General features: G+C 44.7%; 1 protein-coding gene across 1 annotated transcript in view; it reads right to left on the minus strand.

The window, feature by feature from the left end:
- Positions 1 to 2,996, minus strand: part of LOC109466467 (protein inturned-like) — a 5,399-nt gene extending 2,403 nt beyond the window's left edge. The window contains exons 1-2 of the mRNA XM_019764188.1: positions 2,943 to 2,996; positions 2,561 to 2,622 (exon numbers count right to left, since the gene is read on the minus strand). Of these exons, the coding sequence (XP_019619747.1) occupies positions 2,561 to 2,622; positions 2,943 to 2,996 (116 nt within the window). The remainder of the gene's footprint in view (positions 1 to 2,560; positions 2,623 to 2,942) is intronic.
- Positions 2,997 to 15,187: the final 12,191 nt, after the last annotated feature.

The raw sequence follows: 15,187 nt of genomic DNA on the forward strand, positions 1-15,187 counted from the left end.
ATAAGGATCCATCCGCACCTTTCCGTCATCTTTACATATACGTATATTACCCTTAAAGCGACTGTCACAGTCTCCTTGTCAGTGTGTGTTTATTTCTGTTGGATCAAAACAAATAGAACCCCTTTCACTGGCATTCTTGTCCCGTGGAGCGTGCGTTACCGGCCTGACCCCCGAACATTAATTACTTCTGCTTGAGTTGTTCACTTATGAACCGCGCGGGCAAATTAAACACGTGTGATCTTACCTGATCAGAGAGTGTGAAAAATACACAAACGAGACAAGATACCCACTTAGCAAAGGTTTGGGCTTCGCGGTCTATTTTTGAAATATTTCAGGTATGGTTTTTTTTATCGGCGTCCTTTTTTTTATTTATGATTTGATTTGATTTGATTTATTGAAATTGCAACAGTGTAATACACTTGGAACACGGGCAGCTGTTGCTGGTGTTGTGTCCCACACATAGAAACCTTTTATGTACTGGTATTTTTTCGCCAGCCAAATGCATTGGAGACTGTCCTGCCAATTATACTATCTTGCAGCCACCAAAAGAACACCAAGTTCACCCTATTTCCTGTGTCTGACCTTTTGAATTCCCGTTGACATTCTGCCTATCTATTTTCCTCCCACCCACATGCTGTCAACCTACTCTGTCCAGACAAGCAGACATACACATGCCACTTAAAACAATACTTCCTTACCCAATAATATATTATTACTCTTGCACTGACATAATGCGAACTGGCAGTTGCAGGACTATTGTGCTTCTTCCCCATTAATCAAAGTGAGCCGTCACAGTGAGAGATAAGCTGCCCTCACAAAACACACTATATCAGAATACCGCACATTTTCGTGCTTTTAGTGGGCTCAACATGCACTACATGATAACAGAGCACTGTAGAAAATTTACCGTAGTGTCATTAGGTGTCAGTCGGTGCAACGTGGGCAAGATACAGTACTAAGACGAAATAACGACGTTTTGGATATGCGATATACATATGCGCTTTTGTATGTTTAAGTCAACTGTACTATACTACAGAATCGTTTCAAACTGCCATCACCTAATATCTCCGAGCAGATCCCCTTCGGTGGCAAGACAGTATCCATTAGAAACTTTAGCAGTGGGGTTATGTCGCTGTATGAGGGAAATGTAGTCTCTACCATACTTTATAGGCGACTGGAAAGAGTAGAAAATAGTCAAAGAGAGAGGTCGCCGGCCACCGACGGGGGTAGCGACCAAAACTGGCCATGCATATATAAAAATCTAACGATCATTCCCCACAACCTCTGCTTGGAGAGTACCATCACCGCGAAAACCTAATTTTTCCCTAGTTCTATGGAGGAAAACATGTACTCAGACTCAGGCACCACCTGTTACCTGTCTCTTTGACTATTTTCTACTCTTTCCAGTCGCATATAAAGTATGGAAGAAGCTACATTTCCCCTCATACAGCGACATACAACCCACCGCGAAAGTTCCTGCGTCTACAGTACAGGCTAGTACGCCGGTGTCTGAATGCGATACCAGTAAACATGTCACGACTGGATAACGACTTTATATATCCGTCGTGACCCGAAACCAGCAGCACAGACCATACTAAAACAACTAGGACAGGCTACTAACTACATTGTACATTGTACAGCCGTGGGTTCTCCTGATCGTCACAAAATACGAACTCTACGATCCGTGTCAGACACCTGTTGCGATCACATGCACTGGCTTGGTGCTTAGAAATCTAAATTTTATTTACTCTCATTTTTCTTCAACATTTAGCCATTAGAATAGTAAGAACGCAGGACGACAGTGATGCATGTTTCCCCTTTATCACTGAAAAAGTGTAGTGAAAACTTCAGAAGCTTAATGAGTTTCTCGAGTCATAAACTCGGAGTCATCTATGAAATCTAGACGTGACAACATTCCCCGCAAAGCCGTGCCTACTGCCTGGGGTGAAATACCTACCCCCCTGCGTCTGTAATCTGTCTATAAACTCATATATATGCTACACGTTGCTGAAGCCATATTGAGAGGCCCAAATAGGTCTTTTGTCTATCTCCTAGTATGTTTCCATTGAGCCTCTATCTACTAGGCTTCAGGGGTGGCTGAAAAGAGCAGAAATGTGCCAAATTGACAGATGATATGTCAGGGGAGTTGGTCTGCTAAAGGCATACAGAGGGCGGCAAACTGTACTCTTTAGTGGACTAGCTAACCTGTCATGTTATCTGTCTGTTTGGTCAATTTCTACCTATTCCAGTCTCTTCTGAAGTCTGGTAGAGGCTACGTTCCATATTGTCATCACACACAAATTATAGTGAAGGACAACCAAGGAAGTTAAACAAGCCTCACCTCTTTGCCAGTATCAAGTCTGGCAGGTGTTTAGCGAACCGACTCCCGTGCCATGTTATCTAGCTGTCTAGTTGACCAATTTCTACTCTTTCTAGCCCCTTCTGAAGCCTGGTAGAGGTTAGAGTCTATTGGCATAGCACACAAACTACTGAATTATCATGAAAGTCCATCTGTGTTGGCAGTAATCATAGTAAAACAAGTGAAGACAACAAGTCTTACCTCTTTGCCAGGATCATGCTTACGGTGTCGAAGTCGGGCAGGTGCTTGGCGGACCGACTTCCCTGACGCATGACATGTCATGTCATTTGGCAAATTTCTACTCTTTCTAGCCGCTTTTGAATCCTGGTAGAGACTATGCTCCACATTCGCATCGTAAGTGAGGGAACAACAACAAAGCTTACCTCTTCGCCAGGATCATGCCTACGCGGTGTCGAAGTCTGGCTGGTGTTTGGCTGACCGGTTTCCCTAACATTTTATCTGTCATTTGGCAAATGTCTACTCGTTCTAGCCACTTCTGAAGCCTGGTAGAGGTTAGTTTCCATTGTCATCACACACAAACCAGTAGAGAAACCAAGAAGGTTCAATTTTAAACAAGCCTCACCTCTTCGCCAGGATCATGCCTACGGTGTCGAAGTCCGGCGCTGCGTGGGGACATGCCGGCGGAGCAGCTCCAAGTCCTGCCGCTTCAGCTCAGGTAACGTCGGCGCTCCCGGATCCATCTAAGCCTGGGTACCAAACCTTTGGTCGGCTTGGGGGTGATTTTCTAGCCTCCACCAGGCCTTTCTACAGGAATACGGATCGTAGAATTCGGCAGAAAAGAGAGAAAAATTGGCTAAGAGAGTCCGGCCGCGGGGAGGTAGTTCTTTCCCTAACTGCGCGGCCAGTCAAACCTAGTACCAGCGCCGAAGAGCTAGCAATGAGCTCACGGCGGTCTGGTTACTCCATCTTGGGCCATGCGAGTGTCTGCTCCTTTACTGAAGCGTCGCCTTGGTGGAAGATTATACACAAATCCAGCCTTTACACGCGAATCAGGGAATCTGCCACCGTGGCGTCGGCTTAACAAAAAAAAGCCTCTCGTTCTTTTCACAGCTTCGATTCTCACACATAAGGTGTGTTCTATGGGGGCCTGCATGCCCTTTTTCGTAAGGCGCAATCAGGCCTGTTTAGTCTTCGTAATCCGTAGGCAACCTCCCCCCGAAAAAGCAACGTAATTCGTAATAGAACATTAGCTGCAAAGCGTAAAGTCGTAATCAGCTCTGAGACTTAAATGTAATTGTCTTCTATCGGTTCCACGAATCCCCGTAACGCTACACCTGTCTGAACCACTGTGTTCAATGTTTGCTCAACAGGAGACCAGATACAGAAGACGGGCAGAGCTTTACGCTTTACAGCTCTCACTTTTCAACGTGTCATGTCATACCTGGACGGGTTCATTGTACACGCAGACCAATTCCCCCCGGCATGTTATCTGTCTATTTGGCGTCTATCTGAGTATTAACATACAGAAAAGGGCAGCACAACACTAAGTCATCCCTCGTCTATAACCGAGTCTTTCAACCTGAAACATGCCCGGAGGCTATCTATGGTAATGACTGGTGTGTGTAGTCACTCAGAAAAGAGTGAACCATACCTCATTTTGTTTCCTGAACACATTCTCTTCTCGCGAAAAGCTGTGAAAAGTTATATATCAAACAAATCCGTTGTTTTCGGTATTCTTAGATCTCACAAAAGACGTCTGCATAATGCTAGTAACGGATTAAAGAGCTTAAGCGCAACTTCTGTAACGATAAAAAGGGAGTCTTACACGCTTTTTGTCCTATTCACTACTTGTACGGAACTTGCCACATGTCACTACTGTTACATCGTTCAAAGCTTGCGCCGCGTACATACACGTAACATCAATAACAGATACAGTACAGGTACAGGGTTAGCCTCTACCAGGCTTCGGGGGCGGCTGGAAAGAGTAGAAATCGGCCTGATAGAGAGATAACATGCCAGGGGAGTGCGGCTGGGAGAGAACATTTTGCCATTGGTCTTCGGGTGCCGCTGTCTATTTCAAGCCGCCTCCCGAAGCCTGGTAGAGGGTACGATGGGTTTCGGTACTTGTCCGGACCTGTATCTGTACCTGAACAATTGTATGAAATAACCTGTGGTCTTCAATGATGACAGAAACATGAATAAACAGTCAACAGAGAATGTTTGTAGTACTTTATGCACATGTATTTTATGCCGAGAACCCATGCTTTGCAAAGGATTTTAATCAAAGGTGGTACTGATTTCATCGCACGTACAATATTTTAATATTTTTTCAGTGTTGAATTTTTATCTTCGTGGCAGGAATAAAACTGGAATGGATGGAATCTACCACGCCAGTCTTCGCCCGTGAAGGGGCGCCACCTGGCGACTTTATTTAGTTCTGCATGATCAACGCCTCAGCTTTGCCGTCCTGTCTTCTGGGGTCGACGTTCGACAATTTTGAAGAGAACACTGATCCATTCTGCTGCGCATGACGACTGTCACCATCACGAAGCCACCGGCATAGTCTTTATTTAAAACTACGAGTAATATCTATAGCCTAGGTAGTGGATATGGCCCAAACCCAGTCAAAACCCTGTCAATCAAAACCCAATCTCCGTCCACTCACTTTGGAACCCAAACATACAAACTTAGCGTGAATTAGCGCTACCCAAAACAATATTTCCGTCCGTAAGGATGAAAGAGACTATGGTGTAAAACACAGACCAAACGTCAGTTACATATTATAATTATGCCACACATCGAATCCAGAACTGCAACCCGTTCAATTCCATGCTTGAATGGGTTAGGGTTAGGATCAGGCATGGTACTAACGGTTCTGGATAGTCTCCACGTATCCTAGAACGTATATTTATCCCAGGCACGGTTCTGGATACGTGCGGACTATCCAGAGAGACCCATGCCTGAGCATGGTCCTGAATAAAGCACGGCTTGGGATATAAAAAACACATACCTCTCCGCAGGTTAGACAGTCTCGTCAGAGCTCCATACTCCGGCAGATCCTCCACAAAGACTCTTTTCCTACAGCAATGACTGTCCCCAGATAACCAGTCAACTCTTGTCAGCTTTTCTATCGGAAACACTCCGTCCAGTAAACTCCCACCTCCTCTCGGGTCTATCTTTAGCCTCACATGGAATCTTTGTAACTCTGCGTAGTTCGAATTCATCACTGAAGCAGCAGGCCTTGTCTTTTGGCCACTGAGTGCGTTCGTATATTGTCTTTTCGCTTTATTTTTCCTTCTCAAAAGAGTACGGAGGACGGATTTTACGATTTTGTTATTATTAGATTTACGTTTTCCTCGCACTAGATCGTCCTCTATACCAGAGTCCCTTCTCCGTGGAACGTGTCCTGATTTGTACGGCTTAACTGTTCCGGATTTTCTTCTGTCCGGATCCGGATTTGATTCCGGTTCCAGGTAGAACAATGATCCATCCGGACGCACGTGTTTCATCCAGTCCGACTGGAGGTTGCTGTAAGAGATCGTATAAAGATCAGTTTAAGTATCTTTTTCTTTTATTATTCCAACATGTAATCACAAGACGTGGTGACGACACACTCAAGTTTTTCAACTTATATCAACGCCGCCACCAACACAGGGGACAATACAATACTCATTTTCACCTGAGTGAAGTGTGGAAAGTCGTATAAAGTGCCTTTCCCAATGGCACAAGGTCGGTGGCATGTCAGGACTCGAACCCGGGACCTCTTGGTTCCGAGTCGAGCACTCTGCCGCTACGCCACACAACCCCACTATTGTGTAGTTTCAGAGGACCTTACGACATTCGCTGTTCGTTTGTTGTGTCAATTAATAAAGACTTTTTAATAGACGTAATTACTCGTATTTATGTCCAACACAGTCTAGTTTCAGACCAGGTCGGGACTGTTCCTCCTTTCACATGTACCCACCGAGTCTTAATTCGCCTGCAGAGAATCGCAACAAAATGTATACAAAACTCGACAGGAGGTCCGATCCTAATCCCCGGGGTACTTACACGGGAATCAAAGTAGATTAAGAGGATTAACGATTTCAGTGCAGTGATCAGTTTTATGAAGAACGACCCAGTCTCCAACAATGGCCTTTGGCTTTGTTGTATTGGTGATCATCACTTGTTACTAAGAGGAAGAAACATGCCACAGTAAACAGAGAGGTTTTTGTATTAAATAAATGAAACATCTGTTATGTTGCTACTCACTCAGAAGTTAACTTATGTATGTGACTCACAATCAAGTATGGTGCTGATTTAACCGCCCGTACTGTTTTCAATTTTATTTAATCGCTGAATTTTCATACATGTGGTAGGAATAACGAATAAATTAAACAGATGTATTTATGAAATAAAGACTGAGCTTTAACTTCAAACACTAGATACAGAATCGGGACTTACCCCAGATGTATTTAGATAGATGTATTTATATTAAGATCACACTGACTTTGTATGCATTGTATCCACACAAGCATCAATTTTCGCCCGTTTCAAAAAAATCGTTTAAAAAAGATGCCGAATTGCAAATGGTAAATTGGTAAATTGGTTAATTGCAATTGCAATTGGTAAATTGCAATTGGTAAATTGCATTAAAAACACCGGAAGAAAAAAGTTAAAGAAAAGAAAGCCCGATAAAACGCACCCAGATCTACATCATAGGTAATTACAATCGAGTGGGAAGGGGATTTAACCACTTCTTTCTGATCTTTTGTCCAAAACTACATGTAGATTCGTGTTACTGTCGATTAATTAAACATACTTAGCCACGTCTGATAGGGATTAATGTATTTGTTTAGTGTAATTGGAGCATCTTTTCGTTGTTTTATAACTAACAGGTGGATACAATTATCTTCACGGGCCGGACTCCCTTGGCCAATTTTACTCTCCCTTTTGCCGAATTCTACGATCCGTGTTCCCTTAGAAAGGCCTGGTGGAGGTTTTTTATCCGAAACATGCAATCACAAGACGTGGTGACAGCACACTCAAGTTTTTTCAACTTATATTCGGTGCATGTCAGGATTCACTCTGGTTCCGAGTCGAGAACGCTGCCGCTACGCCACACGACCTGGAGGTTACGAGATACCGATGATTTGTAGATATTCGCGGTACCAATATTGTGAGAGCTTCTCCGTCCGTGTCTGACTTAGCTGGAAAAATGTAGAATTGGCAGCGTTCAGGACTCTAATCTCCAAGCAGATCCCTCTCGGTGGCAAAAAGACAGTATCAAATTGGCCAGGCAGTATCCATTAGCAAGAGAAGCTCCGCGGCCACCGACGGGACAAAAAACGGCCATATATAAAAATGTAACGATCATTCCCACACAACCTCTGCTTGGATAGTAGAAGGACTCAAGGACAGGTCTGTAAATCTACAACGGAAGACGGGATAAATCATTTCCAAGAAGGGCTTTTGGTGGTATCAAATTGGCGAGGCAGTATCTAATACGCTACCGTTTGGCTGAATGCCGGTACTTCTACAAAAAAGAAAGCTCGATTAAAAGGCCATAAAACACGTCAAAAATAGGCCGAAGTCTATAATTAGTATAAACTTTTGCTTGGAGAGTAAGGAAAAGATAGCCTATCCTTCGAATTTTATTTTACGGCGCTGTCACATTCGTTGTGGTACTACCCAAGCAGGGTTGTGGGGAAATGATCGTTAGCTTTTTATATATGGCCGTTTTTTGTCGCTACTCCCACCAACGGTTCCCGGCGACCTTCTCTGGCCAATGGATACTGCCTGGCCAATTTCATACTCTCTTTTTGCCACCAAAAGGGTCGTAGTACGATTTTGATGCTGTAGAATTTTGAGGCAGGCCGTGACAGAACCAGCCACCGACAAGGATCCAAGACTGTAGCCTTCACCAGGCCTACAGGAATACGGAGTGTAGATTAATAAATAAGTAGAATTTGGCAAAAAGGAGGGTAAAGTTGGCCAAGGGAGTCCGGCTGCGGGAGGTTGATACTTTCCCTCCGCGGCCAGTCAAACCTACAAGGCGGCCAAACTCCCCTGGCAAATATTCTCCTATATATAGCCAGCGTAGTTAGTCTGGTAGAGACTACTAAGGCTGTAGCAAGACAGTTGAATTTCGCAGGACACTTTCACGACTACATCTCAATAATGCCCTCAGTTCCTGATCGTACAACGATCATGCGACAACTTATGACCGGATCTTAAGTGCGTGGGAGTAGGAAAAAAGGGAGGTGAAGAAAAGGACAACCCCCGCTGATAACCTTAATATTAAGGTGTCACTATTTGATGAATCTGTTGGATTCGCCAACTTCTTGTACGTCACTCACAATCAATGAAGCGCTGTCTGTACGTAGCTGCTTCTGTTACGTGTCAACATCCACGCAAACTAGCCTTTATATAGAAAATATAGAGCTGAGCGACTAAAAGTAGATCTGTGTGACCCTTCTGGTTTTGTAAGGCCACACCGGCTTAATTTATGGATGACATCCTTTGAAGAGTGCGCGCGGGCGGTTGCTACTAAACCACAGGAATACAAAGCTGGTATTGTGAATTTCGGCAGTATATAGCGACGTATACTAGCCGGCACATGCCGGCTTTTTGTGGAATTTATGAATTGGTACTGTACGTATGTACTGAGTTATTGAGTCGTGGAGCTTCGGTAGCCTGGGTGCCGACTCCGTATTGTCGCTAACTACCATGGACTACCCAGGCCTAGAGCTAGGCAGAGCCTCGGAGGACGTGAGGAGAGAGAACAGGCTCATGCGCGCGCGGATGTCACCCATAAAATTAAGGCGGTGTGGCCTAACTGGGATATATATAACCCCCTTGCGATGTAAGTAACACTTATGCATTTCCTCGTCCCTCCGCCAGGGGGACTTTCCTCTTCACGACGCTTTGAGCTTTAGGCCACAGCAAGTAAATTATGTGGATGACATGAATTTCAGACTACAAATTTGATGCGATAGGGCGGCGGAAAAAAAACAAACACAATCTCGCCGAACACCAGCCAACCTTAGCCGACCTTGCTTCCGACCCAGCTCCCAACCATGATTGTGGGGAGTTCCGCTAGTGCTCGAGATGCCATGCATGTTTGCTATGTGTGACAGGGGCTTTCGACAAGTAATTCTTCAAAGTGGAAGGCAGAGGAGTCTCGTGACAAAAATGGCAATACACTACAGTCACGAGTTCCATTTAATCTGTATTTAGTCTTTTCAAAAGTCACTTGAGACAAAAGAGTCCAGCGGCACCTTAGGGTAGCGAGCAGGGGGTCCGGAATAAAATGATCGCTCACTGACAACATTCGGACTCTAGAACTCCGAACTCTAGCCGACCTCGATCGCCAACCACCAGCCAACCACACCCGACCTTGCTCCCGACTTCTACTACTCCAAACCATGGTTGTAGGGAGTTCGGCAGTGTTCGGTAGGGTATGTTTGGCTACTAAGTATGTGTCGCAGGGGCTTTACACAAGTCTCTTCCAAGACAATAGCAGGCTAAGCTGCCCAATAAAAAAGGGCAATTCTATATTTACTCTTTTAAAAAGTCAGATGAGACAAAAGGTACTACCAGCACCTGAGGGTAGCAGGGAGGGGGTCCCAAATAAAATTGTCCCTCCGCGACAGGTTTATTAAGCGGTTTCTTTTATTTAAACCTGCGACTCTGTTATTAGGTTTCATGTTCCAGTTTATATTTATGTAGATTCGCTGGATTCATGCTGTGCAATGACGTAGGTTAAATGTTATGTGTCTGGTTACCCTACCGACCTAAGCAATAACCCGCCAACCCTAGGCAAGGGACATCAATTTCGATCTGACATCAAAATTTCAAACCTTACAAGTTCTTAATGTACGTACTGAGAGAGAGACAGAGAGACAGAGAGAGAGACAGTCAGACAGAGAGAGAGAGAGACTGAGAGAGACTGAGAGACACAGACACAGAGAGACTGAGGGAGTGTGTGTGTGTGCGTGTGTGTGTGTGTGTGTGTTGGTGTGTGTGGTGTGTGTGTGTGTTGTGTGTGTGTGTGTGTGTGTGTGTGTGTGTGTGTGTGTTTGTGTGTGTGTGAAAGAGAGACTGAGAGAGAAAGAGAGAGAGACTGAAAGAGAGACTGAGAGAGACAGACACAGAGATACTTAGAGAGACAGACAGACTGAGAGAGAGAAAGAGAGAGAGAGAGAGAAAGAGAGAAAGATTTCCCTCCCTACCGACCCTATTTTTCCAGCACTGAAATCGGAAACACAGAAGTTTCCTAGACATTACCCACAGGCGTATCCAGCTAGCGTCTTGTCTGTGAGTTTATGTGCTATAATGACAACCCTCTCAACGGTAACAGGAACACTTACATAATAAAGCGGTCCTTATGGCACTTTGATGACCACCTTTGCCAACGGTTCTGCAGTAGTGAAGCTTTTCAAACTAAAGTAAATGTTTGTTTTTTCCGTAAATGATTTCATCAGGTTGGTAAACGATTGAATAGTTAAGTTCTTTTATTCACAGCCACTTGTTTAACAAGAGCCAACGTTTCGATGACCGTCTGTCTTCTTCATCAGGGCTAATATACCTGGTGTACTGAGCACCGAAGCTAGTGTGAGTGCAATATGTTTGAGTTTTCTTTTCTAGAGAATGTTAACGCACATCATGCAGCAGTGGTGTGTTGCTTGAGAGCTAGTAGAGCACTATACACGGCTAGCCTCCATAGCATGATGTGCATTTCTGATTGCATATAGACAACATAGCCGGCCTGGATGAATTATTCCCGTTTAGTTAGAACTGGGCTAATCAGAAAACAGCCGAAGACCACCAAATCCAAAGTTCTATAAGCCTGCTACGGAGGCTACAACAGGAAATGATTTTGGAAACGGTCAGACGTCTCAGGTAGCATCCACTTGTTACCTTTCGTCAATGACACTGAAGAGTTGTCAGAAATGCAGGTTTATAAGCACGAACTATTGATTGATCGATACGCAAATAAGTGAGACCTTCCAGCTGCAATGGAAGATCGTACTGTGTGGCGTCGTGTTGTGCAGGAGCTTGCCCCGTCCCCCAGCCAGGGTGTCGACAGATGATGATGATGATGATGATGATATCCTGTTGCTTGCGTAACTATTTTTGTTAATTAAGACTCACATTTCCCGTACTTAGAAATATAAAAAAAGTTATAAAAGAAACAAATATGAACTCACCATTTGGCCAGAATCATACGGACGGAGTCGAAATCTGCCATGCCGGACCGGGATGGGAAGAACACCCTCGGGAGCGGCCCGTCTACGGAGAACAGACCGCGGCAGACATCCAGGCGGGCGGGGGACCACTCGAGCCCCGAAGGGACGGTCCGGCAACTCCCGGTGAAGACTCCACCATCATATCGGGCTCAGCCATTGTGATAAAAACTCATCATGTACATGCAGTATAATCTCCAAGCATAGCTTTTGGTGGCTTCCAAGACAGTCTCAAATTTGCAGTGTAGTATCCATTTGCCAGGCAGTCACCATTCGCCACCCGAGTACTAGTTAGTAGGCTGGCATACGTACAAAAAGTACCAGTACATTAAAGGAAAGCCGGATAAAAAAAGCCTAAAACACGACAAAAACAAGCCGACGCGTAAAACTCTGCTTAGAGGGTACATGTAGTACACAGCTTCAAACCTGCGACTCACTATATGTAGATTCAAACTGACTCTACTAACGTTACACATAAAACAACGATCCGCAGCCCGTATAACTATAAACAAGTGTTAAGCAGTGAATGCCCGCCTTCTTCGCAGACAAATAACGTGATTACAGGGTTGTTGGGGACTACGGTCGGGACTGCCGGTAGCTCCAGGCAAGAGACCCAATCAGGGAGCTGTTTAATCCTCACAGGTAGGAACTGAGCCCTTCTTTGTAATGAGGCAATTACACGGGAGAAAGGGAGGCAGGGAACAGTCATGGATCAGCCTGAGTATTAGGGAAAATCGTCCGGAAGGACTCTCTCTGTAATACATGTATTTTTATCACATATTTCTGGGTCAGTATACATGTATATGCGATTGACTTGGTAATATTTTACCCCAATGTCAGCTTAGCTTGTGCGATTATGCCATACAATTTATAATGGAGTGAATGAGAAACAGTTTGGATCTACAGAATCTAATACACATCCCGGATTAAATGTTTGCACATAAGGCGTATAATATGGAGGAAGAATCAGACAGAGAAAGATCTGTAAGGTAAAACATTCACACCAGGAAGGAAACCTACTCTTTTTGATAAGCGTGGTGGGTTCTCGATGTGTGGCTCTCCTCGAACACAGCTGCAGGGCCTTCGCTTTGCGTCCCAGTCGAAAAGACGTCCCTAACCGAAGCTAGGTACTCATTTTGACATGAGTCGTGCGAGGAAATAGGCGTGAACTAGTGCCTTTCGTTTCCCAAGGACACAACAGTGGGGTCTAACACTAACTAAAAGATCGCTTTATCACCCAACTTACTGTACTTTGCCACCCAAACGCTATAGGCTCAACTCTCCCATGGCCGAAACAAGTTACGAGTGGCAGAACGTACTTTCAACATCGCGTTGCCAAAGAAAATGAATTCTATACGTTTTGTATGATCCTACTTAATTTCCCAATCATCTTGTCACCTTGACACCTGCAAAAACTGAAAGCCAGGAACAAAAAGCACGGCGATTACAGGGTTACCGAAGACCGTGCCGACTGGCTAGAAAAAAACCTGCCCCAATTCTTTAACATTCCTGTCCTATCCGTTAATCTCTAACTAAGCTACAGTTGGGGGAATGTGATACATGTGAGATAATACATGTTTTAATCCACCACTGCATCACTTTGACAACATGCTGTTCGTCATAGTTGCTATCTATTTGTAATAACTGGGCGCAAGTTGTAAATACTCGACATATTTCATGCACTTAATGTGACATGTAAGTCGATATTCAATAAAATCTGAATCTGAAAATAGTTAATATACCTACGACTATTGTTTCAAAATGTTTAAAACATTCGGGTGTGGACGAGAGGTTCAGCCATGGTTGGTTAGCTAGTTTTCATGTCAGAGCAGTGGTCGGGGCTTGATTGGGTGTCAAATTTTGACTCAAATCTTATTTAATTCGCAAAGAAAGGTAGGCTTGGCCTATATCTGGACTGCTACCGAATGTAATTCAACTTCAGCCAACATTGGTTGGTCGGTTGGTGTAATCTCCAAGCAGATCCCTCTCGGTGGCAAAAGACAGTATCAAATTGGCCAGGCAGTATCCATTAGCCAGAGAAGGTCCGCTGCCACCGACGGGTGGGGGTACTGACAAAAAAACGGGGCCATATATAAAAAGGTAACGATCATTCCCCCACAACCTCTGCTTGGGGAGTACGGTTGGTGGTCGAGGGAAGATTTTTTGTTCATAATGTGTGACAAGGGCTTAATCTCACAGCAAATCTGTTATGTCTGATCCACACATTCCCTCACATACTGCTGTGGGAACGCTGACCGGACACAGGTGGAGATTGATCGTTGTGTCGCCGTTTCCTTGGAAACCTACCTGAGAGAATATGTCGTCTGCAGGTTGCCTTAGCAACGGATGATGTCATGGCATACATATAACGTTACAACCTTTTTCATGAGAACGAAACTAATTTCGCGGTTCCCAAGGTAGAAACTAGAAAGCATTCACTCAGGATAGCAACACGTATCTTCACAGTAACGAATTTCTTTTGGCGCCAAGACTCCAAACAGACTATATAAACGTAAAAGAATAAATTATAGATTTCAGACTTCCGGGAAGTATGCAATCCTAGTCTCCATCAGACTCCTTTGCAGGGTGAATAAATAGTAGAAATCGGATAAAATAATGTAGCTTGCCGGGCAGTTCGGCCATGGAGGGTCCATGCAGGCAAACTGGGCCTCCATGGCCGGCCACCTCTCCTTAGTTCGTATAGTTGTAGTATAGATATCACTGGAACTACTTCTGCTTTGTTGCAATGACCTGTGGTTTGATTGTATACTTAGAGCACAAACGTACACTAAAAGGTTGTTCATTCTTTAATTCATTGAACGTTTGCGTGTCAAAACAAACACCAGGGTGTGTCAAATGTGTTAAATTGTTTGCTAAAAAGACGCAGAAAGGCCGCAGCGATTTAAAAACTTAAGCTTTGTTTACATCTCTGTGGATACGAGATGATGGTGGAAGTAATGATACAGATTACTGCAGAGCTGCCTGGTTTAAGACAATGTGGTTATCACAAAAAATCTGACAGATAACCGGTACCTGTACTGTGTAAAAATTGCGGTAAAATTTCCTTGGAGGCATGTTGGCCCTACTGGAGCCGAGGAACTAGCCTGTGTAAGCTCTTGAAACAGTCTGGCACCCAGACTAGCATGTTGGCCCTTAAAATAGTCTAGCACCCAGACTAGCATGTTGGCCCTGGAGCCAAGGAACTGGCCTGCGTAGGCCCTGGAAACAGTCTGGCACCCAGGCTAACATGGTTGGCCCTCACCTTTAGCCGAGGAACTGGTCTCTGTAGGCCCTGGAAACAGTCCAGCACCCAGACTAGCATGTTGGCAATGTAGCTGAGGTACTGGTCTGTGTAGGTCCTGGAAACAGTCTGGTACACAGGCTGGCATGTTGGCCCTGGCAACAGTCTGGTACCCAGGCTAGCATGTTGGCCCTGGAGCCAAGGAACTGGCCTGTGTATACGTAGGCCCTGGAAGCAGCCTGGCACCCAGGCTACTCCTAATCAGATGTCCCTTTTTATAATCACTTACACGCATTTAGCCAAATTAGTGCAGTATAAAGTGTGCAGGCCACAGGTTGGACCGGGCCAGCTTTGCCGAGTGAGTGGAGGGGTTAACGTGGCTGACTTAACGACCGCAGG

Source organism: Branchiostoma belcheri, unplaced genomic scaffold, assembly GCF_001625305.1.
Source record: "Branchiostoma belcheri isolate BF01 breed outbred unplaced genomic scaffold, Haploidv18h27 scaffold168, whole genome shotgun sequence".
In the NCBI taxonomy this organism is placed as follows: Eukaryota; Metazoa; Chordata; class Leptocardii; order Amphioxiformes; family Branchiostomatidae; genus Branchiostoma; species Branchiostoma belcheri.